General features: G+C 41.2%; 1 protein-coding gene across 2 annotated transcripts in view; it reads left to right on the top strand.

Moving 5' to 3' along the window:
- The window catches only part of IFT122 (intraflagellar transport 122), a 57,654-nt gene extending 46,950 nt beyond the window's left edge, over positions 1–10,704 (top strand). For both annotated transcript variants that reach the window (XM_083481165.1, XM_083481166.1), the window contains 8 exons: positions 1,023–1,120; positions 1,468–1,568; positions 3,110–3,275; positions 6,052–6,163; positions 6,500–6,628; positions 8,080–8,159; positions 9,097–9,261; positions 10,101–10,704. In XM_083481165.1, the coding sequence (XP_083337291.1) occupies positions 1,023–1,120; positions 1,468–1,568; positions 3,110–3,275; positions 6,052–6,163; positions 6,500–6,628; positions 8,080–8,159; positions 9,097–9,261; positions 10,101–10,190 (941 nt within the window). In that variant the 3' untranslated portion in view covers positions 10,191–10,704. The remainder of the gene's footprint in view (positions 1–1,022; positions 1,121–1,467; positions 1,569–3,109; positions 3,276–6,051; positions 6,164–6,499; positions 6,629–8,079; positions 8,160–9,096; positions 9,262–10,100) is intronic.
- Positions 10,705–12,668: the final 1,964 nt, after the last annotated feature.

Below are 12,668 nucleotides of genomic sequence, written 5' to 3'. Positions count from 1 at the left end.
CTCCAAAACTAGGGCTGCTGGAGAGGTTTCTCAGTCTAAATGCTCTCGATCAGTTTTACTGGAGAAGAGAGGAGGTTTCAGAAGCCATTTATGAATCTTTACATTTCACTGTTAGCAATCCTTTGCTTAGGGGGATTTAATGTGTAGTCAACTGTGCTGAGGAGCACAGCCTCAATACGCATCTCAAACATGTTTAACTGAGGATGGGTCCCACTGAGTTTCCTGCTGAGTACTGTAGGGATTGCAGCCTTTGCATACAAAGTAGCTTAAACTATTTCTTTAATGCATACAGTGATCTTATAAAGCAGGCAGCTTATTGTTCCCGTTTCACAGAGTGGGGTTTACACCAGGAAAGAGCAATTTGCCCAGGAACATGTCAGTCTGAGAGCTGATTTTGGCTCCATATTCATTATTCCCACTACCATAAGATGCTGTCTGTCCCTAGCTTTGTGCGACCCAAAATTAAGGTGGAGCAGGCATTATAATTTTTTTAACAACACTGTACAAACATTGATATCATTTTGCCAGTACTCTTTAATACTGTTCACTGAGTAAAGTCGCTGCCCTTCCTGTGCACACTTACATGGAAGTAAGCCCTATGGAACACAATGGGACTGCTGTCCAAGTAAACCTGTACAGCAGTGGCGATAATATTGTGTAAATTATTTCAAAAATGCTTGTTCAGTCTAAATGTAAACATGGAAAATGTTATTTCCTTTAGTTATAGCTTCTGCAGATGGTGTTGCTATAAATGTGCTCCGCTATTAGCTATGGCCCCTGGCTGTGTTAAAACTATGCATTTGTCTTCTTAATTTTCCTGCTTTTAAAGCCCAAAATGACATATAAAGCTCACCAAACTACATAAGCTATACTTTGAGGCACACTTGCTCAGTGGTGCTAATCTCTTAGGGGTGTTAATGCAGTAAGCAGGATGGGTCTGTGATCTTTCTTGAGTAAGTCTCTCACTGTAGGTTGGCAACTGATCAGAGGTTTTATACTGATGCTGCCTTTCCCTCCCTCAGACAACGAGCAGCAGAAGACTGAAATGTTACAGAAGTTTCACCACTTCCAGCACTTGGCAGAACTTTATCATGCCTATCACTTCATCCACAAATGCACTGTAAGATTTTCACATGGAGCTTCACAGTTAGTTCACTCTTTGTCCTTTGAAACTATTCAAAAGACTGTTAACTGATGCAATGTGTTTCTTAGGCCTCTTGTGTCTTACCCAGCATATCCTCTCATGGAGAGGCTGGTATAAGATTGTCCCCTGAGTAGCTTATCTTTGTGGCCTCTTTCTTTAAAGTTGAGATTAGATCTAATCTGTTTGGATTCTTCAAGTGTTGTTGCTTTCTGAATAAAGGAAAGCAGTGTGAGGCAAGATAGCAATCAACTAATGCTTAATTCTGTGCATTTCTTTATTAGCTTAACCTTTAATTTTTTTAAAAAAAATTTTTAACATTGCAGGAAGAACCCTTCAATTACTACCTGCCTGAAACACTCTTTAATGTGTCTCGGTTTTTACTTCATAGCCTGAACAAGGAAACACCTTTGGGAATTTCTAAAGTGTATCCTTTAAAAGGAAAAATCCAAATTCAAGAGCTGACAGGCCAAGCAGAAGGCTCATTGGTGTTGTCTGTTACTGGCGTGCTGCAAAAATCTATGTGATCCTTGCTCTCTCAGAGCTACATTACACAGAATATCAATAGGTTGCTATTCCATCCTCTGTATGATGTTTGAACCCCCAACCCTCTTTAAACGCTTGGAAGCATAAAACACTTCCTGCATAGCTTTGGAAACATCTGTGAACTGTACAGACATGTTGCTTAGAAAATTAGCCCTTCACTTGGGCAGATGAAGTTGGATCTTCACATTGCCACACAACTCACCATTGTGTTTGCTGCAGCAGACCAGCATGGTTACCTTTCTGGGGTTTGTCACTGTGAAGATTGTAGATACGTTACACTTGCCATAAGGAGTCTCTTGACTGGCCATACAGTTTAATTCAAGGCATGCAAAGTCCAGGCAAGTATCTGGAATGTAACCGAGCTTTTCCTCCCCCCTCTCCATGGATGAATGTCTGGGACAACTTGTTTCCTATCACTTCCTTTGGGAAGGGGCTATGCCTTGGTTACAGAGCATCTCCTTTACATGCAAAAGGCCCCATGTTCAATCCTTGGCATCTCCAGATAGGTCTAGGAGAGACTCCTGTATGAAATCTTGGAGAGCCACGACTGACATTGTGGACAGCGCTGAGCTAAATGGATCTGACTGGCTCTTGACAATCCTCCTTTTGGCCTGGCTCCAAATATGAAACTTCCTTCGTTTCTGTCCAGAATTGCTTTTCTGGAAGCTTGGTCAGCTTGAATTCAGGATGGCCTACATGAAGCTTAAGCTGCATGGTGTTTTCCCTGGGATTTTTGAGTTTCTAAGATATTCAGGCTTCATTACAATAAGAGGATGGCCAAGGTTTTAGGGTGGCTTAGTTTCTTGAAGGAGGTTCCTCATAACTTGCCTCAAAAGTGTTGCTCTTTTCTGTTGAGTGAAATCCAGTTAACCCAGCTTAAGTGAAAATATTTGAATTGAGGCCTGTTAATTTCTGTCAAATGCATTTAGTTTATCTAGACAGCAGATTTGGCCCCACTTGCTGTCTATTCGCCTTTCAACTGGAAGGAAGCACCCTTGTTTTTTGTAATGGACTTTGGTATGAAAAACAGACTGTAGTGATGCTTGTCTACTGGCTTCCTTTTGCATGCAATAATTTATGTTGCAAGGTGGAGGCATTTTGACCAACAACAAAAAAGGAGGTTCTTTAAGAAAAGCCATCTCTGTGTCCCTTCTTCTCTGTGCAAACATCACTAGTTTCAAAGAAGCACCCTTCATATTGATGGGATTTCTCTTTCAAAACACCATCCCCTTCAGCCATCTAGCAGTTGTTTCACATTTTGTTTATGTAAACATGCTTATGTAAACAGACTTCTCCAGCGGAGGCCTCTTCCAAGCCCTGGCTTTGGTTGCGCTTAAGCACATAGCTTCTCTGATTGAAAGCAATGTTGTGGTTTTTTTCCTGCTTGCCATATGTATGTTTTGTTCCTTAATTTGATTACAGCAATACATTATTTGCCCTGGCAAAGCAGAGCAAAGCTCTGGGGGCTTATAAATTGGCTCGTCATGCCTATGACAAATTGCAGGGGCTGCAGATCCCAGCTAGATTTCAGAAATCAATTGAGTTGGGAAGCCTGACAATCCGGTCCAAGCCTTTTCATGACAGTGAAGTAAGTTCCCATTTTGTATTTTCCCCATTTCCCCCCATATTTGACATAACACAAGAGACCACACTGGCACATGTATATAATCTGAGAGGTGTTGTGAGTAAATGTACTGCTTCTGCAGAAAAAATATGATGTTATATGTCGTCTCCTTATTAAAATGAAGATAGGTGCCTTGCATGTTCAAATGTATGTCTTTCAAGAAACTGCCTCACCCACTTAATCCCCACATGCTATCCTGGCTGATACTGTTGCACTGCTTGTTCCCACCACTCTGTGGCATGCTTCACCTTATTTATTTTATTTACAATATTATTAATAATCTTGCCGGCCCTTCACCATAAGTTCCCTGGGTGGGTAACGATACAGTATGCAAATATAAAAGCAGATAAAAGTGGTTCAAGAATAAAACACCTAAAAGAGCTCCAAATGGAAGAGAACAGTGTCTATCTAACAGTGCAGTCATGTCTAGTCAGAAGTAAGTTCATTGAGTTAGTGGGGCTTACTCCCAGGTTGCAGTCTAAGGGGCTCTGTTTTCATGTATTCCCATAAGCATTTAGTTCCTTTCTTCTCTCTGGGACTGTTCACCGTTGGTCTCTTATGTTTGGGCCTATCCTATTCGTCAGGCTCCCCCCTTTTCCAGCACTTGGGACTCGTTACTCTTTGTAAATCATGTTTTTAAAAGCTTGCCTTCCACTTTTTAGTCATTGTCTGAGTCTTGCCAATGTTCTATAAAATTCTATCTAAAGGGGCGTGCAAATCAAAATAAATTGTATGGTGCAAATGCTTAACCTTAAATGAACAGGAAAAAATGCACTCCATCTGGCCACCTGAAATAATATAAACACAATAAGGCCCTGGAGATCCATATAGCTGCCTGAAGTAATTGTGCAATTTAAAAGGACATGAAGTGAATGAATCAAAGGTCCCATGTTTCATCAAGACTCTGAGCCAAAAAACCTGTTTCAGTAACCTTTGTTCACATCTTTCTGGCAATGAGTTGTGTGTTGCATAGGACTCATCTGACGCTGCAACGTTTGAAAATAGAATATCTAATGACTCAAGCAGTCATACACTGGAAGAATATTTATGAAAGCTTAAAGGCCCCAATTTCACTATTTTATGTTTGGTTCTGTTCTCCCCCCCCTTTTTTTTTTGGTGTAAAGAAACTTAAGAAAATGAGAATTCTCATGTGGTTCATATAGCCTCGTTTTTTGGCTGCCAACATTGAATAGGCAGACTGCTTCAGGGAAGTTCACACACAGTCAGATGTATACAATATTTTACAGCTGAATGTGGCTAGTAGCCATTAATAGATCGATTTGTCTCCTTGTGTTCATGCCGTGGTAGCAAATGTGCTGCCATCCAGATGTTGTTGGACACTAGCTTCAGTCAACCTCAGCCAGCCTCGTTAGTGGTCAGGGATGATGGGTGTTGTAGTCCAGCAACATCTGGAAGGCACCACTTTGGCTATCCCTAGATTGCTTTCTTTTCTTTTTTTATAAAATATTTATTAAAGACCTAGATTGCTTTCTAAATCCCGACACATTGGGAGGCATTCATTCCATTACTCACTGATATTTTGTGGTTTAAAAAAAGGGTATGTCTGCCTTTTTCTGCTTTTGGAGAGAAGGTGAATAATTTCACTTTACTTAGGTGCTTTATATCAGACATGAGATTTTGCAATTTCTTGTAACTCCCTTAGCTGTTTTCCTGCCAAAGGTGTCTCTCAACTCTACTGAAACTCGGCTAAGCTTGGCATGAACAACCTGGGCCCTCTGTATTAAAGATGAACTCTTCTACTTTATTATGTCTTGATTGCTGCTATCTACCAAGGATGGTTCTTAATGGTCTCTTCAGCACATCAAACAAGAAACATGATGGCACATGCTTATAGCCTTGTTAGTAGTTGCTGTCTGCTCCGGAAATTTTTCTCTTCTGAAAGTTCACCAGAGTCTGAGCATGTTTTGCAGAATCCATGGGTTATATTTTTAATTTAAGATGTCATTTTAGGATTAAGGATATATGTTTCCATTCTGAACCTCTCAATACACGTACACATTTTGGTTATTTATAAAAGGTAGCTGGCTCGATGTGAAAATACACAGTGGTGCCTTGCAAGACGAAATTAATCCGTTCCGCGAGTCTCTTCGTCTAGCGGTTTTTTTTTCTTGCGAAGCAACCCTATTAGCGGCTTAGCGGATTAGCCCTATTAGCGGTTTAGCGGCTATTAAAGGCTTAGCGGCTATTAAGGGCTTAGCGGATTAGCGGCTAAAAAGCTATTAGCGGCTTAGCGGCTTAGAAAAAGGGGGGAAAGCGAAAAAAAATCGGAACACTCGCAAGACGTTTTCGTCTTGCAAAGCAAGCCCATAGGGAAAATCGTCTTGCAAAGCAGCTCAAAAATGGAAAACCCTTTTGTCTAGCGGGTTTCCCGTCTTGCGAGGCATTCGTCTTGCGGGGCACCACTGTATACTGTAACTGTAGTGATAACTGGTCAGATTCAGTAGCTGGAATCTAGAATCCTGCATCTAAGTTCTTCCTCACCAGCATCAGGCTTTGGGGATTTCCCCCTCTTCAACCCAGTTCCTTCTTTTCGAGGCTGCATTGGAAGGCCGTCTGATTTTTCTGAAGCAGATCTTTTGAGCAGGTGGGGGCATAAGGAGGTGCTAGGGAAGGAGTTATTAGGAGTTCTCAGACTGGCTCCCCACTGTTCTTACGATTCTGCCCAACATATTCAGCTGGGCTCTTTTGCTTGCAGTAACCTCTGTGTGCTTCTTTGCAGGAGCTTGTGCCTCTGTGTTACAGGTGTTCCACCCACAACCCATTGCTGAACAACCTGGGGAACGTCTGTATTAACTGTAGGCAACCCTTTGTCTTCGCTGCTGCTTCTTATGGTGCGTTGAAATATTACCGCTCTCCTGGATAAAATATGTCTGATATCTGTGGAGTCTAAAATTGTTGTGATTCTGCATTCTTACAGGAGTTTCTGGCAGTGCAGTGCCTGTTTCTACACACTCTCTCTCTCTCTCTCTCTCTCTCTCTCTCTCTCTCTGTGTGTGTGTGTGTGTTCTTCCTCAGGTGGGTTTCCAAGTATATGAATCTCATTACTAACAGGTTGTGTGTGTGTGTGTGTGTCTGTGTCTGTGTGTAACAACAATGTCTATCTCTTGAATGGATACAGCAGGCATTGTGGATTTTCTAAGTCTCGCTTTCACCTCTGTCCTTTTCAGATGTCTTACACCTGGTTGAGTTCTATTTAGAGGAGGGGATCACTGATGAAGAAGCTGTTGCTTTGATAGATCTGGAAGTGCCGAGACTCAACAAAAGAGACAATAAATGGCAAGAGCAGATGAGTGATGGTATCCTTTCACTCTTGAAAACGTCACTTCCCTTTTTCACACGTAACACTAAGCCAAACCATGTCTTAGCATAAAAGAGCATAGTGGGCTTCCAGAGAGGAGATAGTGGCCACTTTGGTCTTCCTTGGTCATTTAGCTTTTGTGTTTTGCTGAGCTAAACCATGGTTTGGCTTAGCATGCTTTCTGAACCTCAAGTCATAGATTAACTCTCTTCAGACAAACCACAAGCTGTAACCAAGGATTATCCTTTGGTTTACAGCTTGTGATTTGCGAAGAGAGAGCGAAATGTGAGTCCAAGTTCAGATGACACACTAAGCCAAACCAAAGCTTAGCTCACTGCAGCAGCAAAACAACCAAAGTAGCTTGGAGCCTGTATATTTATTCATTTGTGCTTCACCAGGTTTTGTTTGGAACAACTATGTAGCAACACTGTAATTTTTATTTTATTTTATAAAAAATCCACATGGTTTATTAGGGTTTACACATTACTGTACTACAATAGAACAGTACAAATCCTTAGTTTCCCTTCCCGCTCCCAGCTTCCTTCCCTCTCCCCAACCTCATGCACTTCTTAAAAAATATATTTTTAGCTACAGTGTTTTCACCTCTGATACTCAGTTGTTTAGCATGCAATGCAGTGTTCAGGTTTACATGCACAGATAAAGGTTACGATAAATGAGGATCAGTGCTCTGCTGCAGTCCTAGATTAACATCTGTTACATTGGAGAAGTTTCCATCCCTTCGCTGGGCTGAGCTTATCCAGCCCCCGCAACAGGGAAAAAAACCCAGCTGTGCAATTTTAATATATTTTAAATCCTTTTTGTTTGAACAATCACATCAAACTGTTAGGACTTAAAATAATTGTTTCCCTAACAGACTTTAAAGAAACTACTTTTTTATTTTTCAATCCTCCAGCCTCCAGCCAAGGAAGACAAGACTGGGCTTTCTTTGAACTCCACCATTATTGATAGCATTGCCAAAACTTGCCATTTTAACGGGCCATTCGCTTTGGGAGTCTCATTCTACAGGCTGCAGTATAAAGGCATGAAGCCAGAGAGATTGAATTGAGATCCATGTTGAGGCAGGATGCTGTGTGCAGCACTATACAGAAGAAAAGTGGGAATGGGAAATAATGAGAATAACACTTTAAATGCATGTTGGGAGAAAGGTTGAGAGTTAGCCTATTAAGCATCCTTGTTCAAAGGACTAACTGTGGAATAACTTGTGTGTGTTTGTTTTCCATAATCATCTGCTCTCGAACACTGTGAGGCAAACCTTCTGCATCCTCATCAAGACTTACATGCAGTTTTGATCGCAAGCCAGGGTTTCTATCACAATGTATGAGTTTTTCACCATTGGACATGCGGGGAATAGAAATCTGAACACCACACAGGTGCTCTCCCTTTGCACTCCCTACTTCTGTGCAATGCTTCCCTAACAAATGTTCCTAGATGTGCAGACAATGCGACTTCTTTACAAAGCAGACGAGATCGAAGAGGATGACCCATTTACAGCAAAACTGAGCTTTGAGGTTAGAAAATGTCTTTCCTCCAAATCCTTTCACCTTTGTTTTTTGCTTTGTGCTGCGAAAGAGCACCTAGTATGGATTTCCTACCAGCAAATGTTTTCTTCGTGTCACATCTTCATTCCATCTGTAAATATTTTGTAATTTCCCATAAACCATCTCTACCTTACTCCACCAGATACAGCCTTCCCTTGACTTGTCTGACGGCTTTATTTCTTAATCCCCCAACTGGTGGAGCGTAAGACCCAGCTGAGAATTGCTTATTTGAGTCAAATGGCCCAAATTGCAAGAAGACTCATGAAAATTTTGAGCCCCCAAGAAGGGTGGCTGGGAGGCCCCTGGATATGGCAATCCTTCCTCTCCATGGTCTCACGGGGAGGTTCACAGCTAGAGGTTTCCCTGGTGGGCTGCTGCCGTAGCTGAGTGAGGTAAGGGCAAAAAGGAAGCACCCCAGAGGCATGCCAGGAGCAGATCAGAGATCCAACACCCACTTACTCTCTGACCATGCACCTGGAATGGGGAGAAAACCTATGTCAGACCAAGAGTTGGCACAGTTATTTCAAGTTTTAAAATTTCAAAGCAGAGGTTGAATGGCCATCTGTCATGTGTGATCTAGTTGAGATTCCTGCGTGGTCGGGGGTTGGACTAGATGACCCTGGGTTCCCTTCCAACTCTACAGTTCTATAATTCTATGATTCAGTGCTTTCCAGCACCGCGTTGCAAGAGGACACGTGCAAGCTCTCCAGAACTAGGAATATTTCCAGGACTAAATACAGAACTGAAAAGAAACTGATAACTCAGTGCAAATGCTGCTTTAATGTATGCAGATTATTCCCCCAAAAAACCTCATACTTACTCCCTGAAAAAAACAACACCTTGCCTTTCCAGTGATCTACCAAGTTCAAACATGTTTTCCCTTTTCTCAATCACTTGTTTCCTGCAGCAAGGGGGGTCGGAATTTGTCCCTGTGGTTGTGAACCGCGCAGTTCTCGGGTCAATGAGCAGGAGAGATGTGCTGGTTAAACGCTGGCCCAAGCCGCTACAGTGGCAGTACTTCCGATCCCTGCTACCAGATAATCCCATTACCACGTGTCCTTTCTGCTTTCAGGTAAGGGCAATATTTTACTTCAGGAGAGTCTGATAAATGTTCAGTTGTACCACCAAATAAAATAGTACAGGATTATTATTATTTTTAAAAGCCCTCATACACTGCTGCTTAATTGTAAATATACCTGTGGCACTAATTCATTTTAATGCTTAAAAATAAAATAAAAGCCTTAAAATTAACTTTACTACATAAGTGGCAAGGCAAAGCATCACTTTGTGGCTGCTGTAAAGCCTTTGGGAGACCTAAATGAAGCAGCCAAGTTGAACTAAAGTGGATCATAAATTGCACTTCTGTTTGGGGGTTGCCTTCTCTTTTTCTGACTGTATTCAGGGCTGCTCCGGATGACCTGTTTATTGAGCATTTGCCTTGATTTGCTTGCACAAAACTCAAGCACACATTATACAACCACTCTTTATTGTGCATTCTTTCTGGTTTATCTTCAAATCAGGTTATATGACAATGAGGTTATATGACAATGGATGTTAATCCTGATTTGGGTGCCCAGAAGATACATGTCTAACCAGTCAATCATTTTTGCTAGTTTTCGATGTCAGACTTGTGTCCCTTTATTGTCTTTCATAGAGACTGACATGTCTGCTCAATGGAAACATTAGAAGTGCATTGTTGACATATATTATGTGGGAGAATGTGTAGGTGAATGAGTTCCTGGTGATATGGCTGATGTTACCAGGGTCATAAGAGTGTTGTAGTTTATGTGCACGTTAATACAAATGGAGAAAGCACCAAAAATGCTTTTAGAGCAACCCTGTCCACTCACTTTCTTCCTACACGGTGACTTAAATTGAGTCACACCTGACATCTGCAACCCTCATTTACAGATGTTTCATTCAGAAGATTACGAGCTCCTGGTGCTGCAACATAACTGTTGCCCATATTGTCGGAGGAAGACGGATGAATCCAGCCAGTGAGGGAAACCAGACGCTCATGCATCCTGCTGCTTGGTTTCTGTAAAGTGTTCCTGAGGTCCATTAGGCTTTCTTAACAGCTTGTTTGATGGCAGAGTATAAAAAAGAAAATTATATATGATATTCCTACTTTCCTACTCTTTGTATATGAAACTGGCACATGCCAAGTTTTGTTTTACCCCCCAAGAGAAATGTATACATATATATTTATTTTTAACAAGTGTAACTGCAGAATTTGTATGACTGGTGGGTGATTTGTACATCTACAGAGTAAAACAGAAGAGAGGATCTATGGAGCTATATTTTTTCTATTAAACAACCCCCCTGCGTAATGCTAGAATGTATTCTTGACATTTTCACAGCAGCCTGTCAATTTGTCACTGCTAACCTTTTAGGGTGAGATTCTGCCTGAAGAAAAATATGCTAGTTTTGCACCTGCTAGCACTAGTTCTGGACTGGCTCCTTAGCATTTGGGTTTTATGACAGTTTTCAATAAAATATCACTTTTTGAAAGAAACCTGTGTCCTTTCTTTTCGTATTTGTTCTCTGTCTCTCTCTGAACTGCTATTATGAAAAATGGGCTTCCACAATTTTGACAAAATAACCGTACTTACACGAAGGACATTTCTTTTTCAAGGTCTTATTTACTGCCAAATGCTTCCTGTTATTTTAGAAAAGAATTATTGTAGTGGGAGTTTCATAGAATTCAAGAGATAAAAGCTCTCATTTATTGAGGTATCAGAATCATTAGGGTCCTTCAGCATGACCCAAAGACCCTGACATTTGCCACATCTGTAGGCACCCTAATTATGAAAACATTTTGCAAGCCACATCTTGAGATGTGGGGCGTGAAACAGAAGCCAAAAGGATTTAAGTACTTTGACATCACTTACAGAGCTGAACTTTGGGGTGTGTGTGGGTGCAGTTTGAAGACACTCTGATTAGAAGCAAACAATAATGTGACATTTGTAAATATGACTCAGATGTAAGAATGAGTTGGGTCCCCTAATAGTTAAGCTGCTCCATTAGCTGAAACGCTGAATTTCAATACACACATTGTTGAAGACACACTGAAGGTTATAAAGCAAAGATGGGAAGCCTCTGGTGCTCTAGATGTTGTTAGACTCCAACTTCCATCAGCATCAGCCAGCATGCTAGGGGATGATGGTCCAGCAACCAAGGAAACTGTAGCAAGATTGAGTAAAAAAAATTAAGTGTCAATCAATGATACAGGTGCTGCATATGCAGGCCTCTGATCCAGCTGTGAGCATCAGCAGTAGCCAAAGCTGCACCCATGTGGGCTGGTCAGCAAAATTGGGAATCGTACTGGTCAGCTCTTCAGCAGAGAGGCAACCAGAGACTAGGCCAGAGCACTTCCAAAAAATGAGGTTTTATTGATGAAGTAAAATATAAGGCAAATTACTAAAGGTTGTCCAGGAGGGGAAGGTGAAAGATGAGAGTGATGCGGCAACAAGCCAAAGGCAGGTGAACAGAGATGCTTCAGCATTTGGAAGGAAAGGAGCAGGGAACACTGGAAACTAACGCAAAAAGAGCATCTGAATGAGATAAATGTAATACTGAGATCTTGTTTGATTTGATATTTATTAAATTTCTATTCCACCCCCTCATCCCGAAGGAAACTAGGGCAGCAAATATCAAAATGTTAAAACAATATCAAACACACCCTTCCATTAAGATCTGTCAGGAACATGCCAGAGGGAGGCAAGGATCACAGGATGATGGGCAGACCTGGACTGCCAAAGTCAGGAGATCTAAGAGTCAATCGGACTGTGTGCCTGCTGGCAAGACTGCTCTCTTGAAATCTCACACAGTTCAGGGGTCCAAGACCAGCTATAGCCTTTGAAAAATCAGTAAGGCAAGACACTGCAAAGTTTAGACAGTGCTGTCATAAATATACCAGCATACATGGAGCCTTGACATGTTTTGGCAGCAGACTTGCCACATAACATCAAAGGTGTCTTTTGGATCTTCATAACTGCTTGGACTGTCAGAAGTTCTGATAATATATAAATACGTCATGCTTAATCTAAAAAGAGCTTTCTAAAATCTGTAGTGGTAGCTCATAGATGTTAAAATATTAACTTTGGCACCACTCATTATCATTACTCATATATGGACCAAGTAAGCAATCTAATAAAAGCATCCTTACTCAGTCAATCTGATTTGCTTTATTTCCCCTTTCCCACTTTGTTGATGTGGGTGGTGCACTTAAAAAAAATACTTTTTATTGCCTTTCAAACCATATAGCCAAACAAATATCTACTGCTTCCATTACAAAAAGCCCTTAAAAGTGAAAAGTTAAAGACAATTAATAGGCCCTCATCTGTCTGGTCTTTGACCGCAAGAAAGATTGATTGATGATTGATTGATTGATTGATTGATTGACTGACTAGGCCTCATACAGAAGCTACAGTTATTCTGTGTAGTGACAATATTGCAGACATATTGCAATTAGTTAAG

The sequence above is a fragment of the Podarcis liolepis genome (genome assembly GCF_965112155.1).
Source record: "Podarcis liolepis genome assembly, chromosome: 2".
Classification (NCBI taxonomy): domain Eukaryota; kingdom Metazoa; phylum Chordata; class Lepidosauria; order Squamata; family Lacertidae; genus Podarcis; species Podarcis liolepis.
Note: the sequence above shows the minus strand (reverse complement) of the source record. Positions and strands in the feature narration are given on the sequence as shown.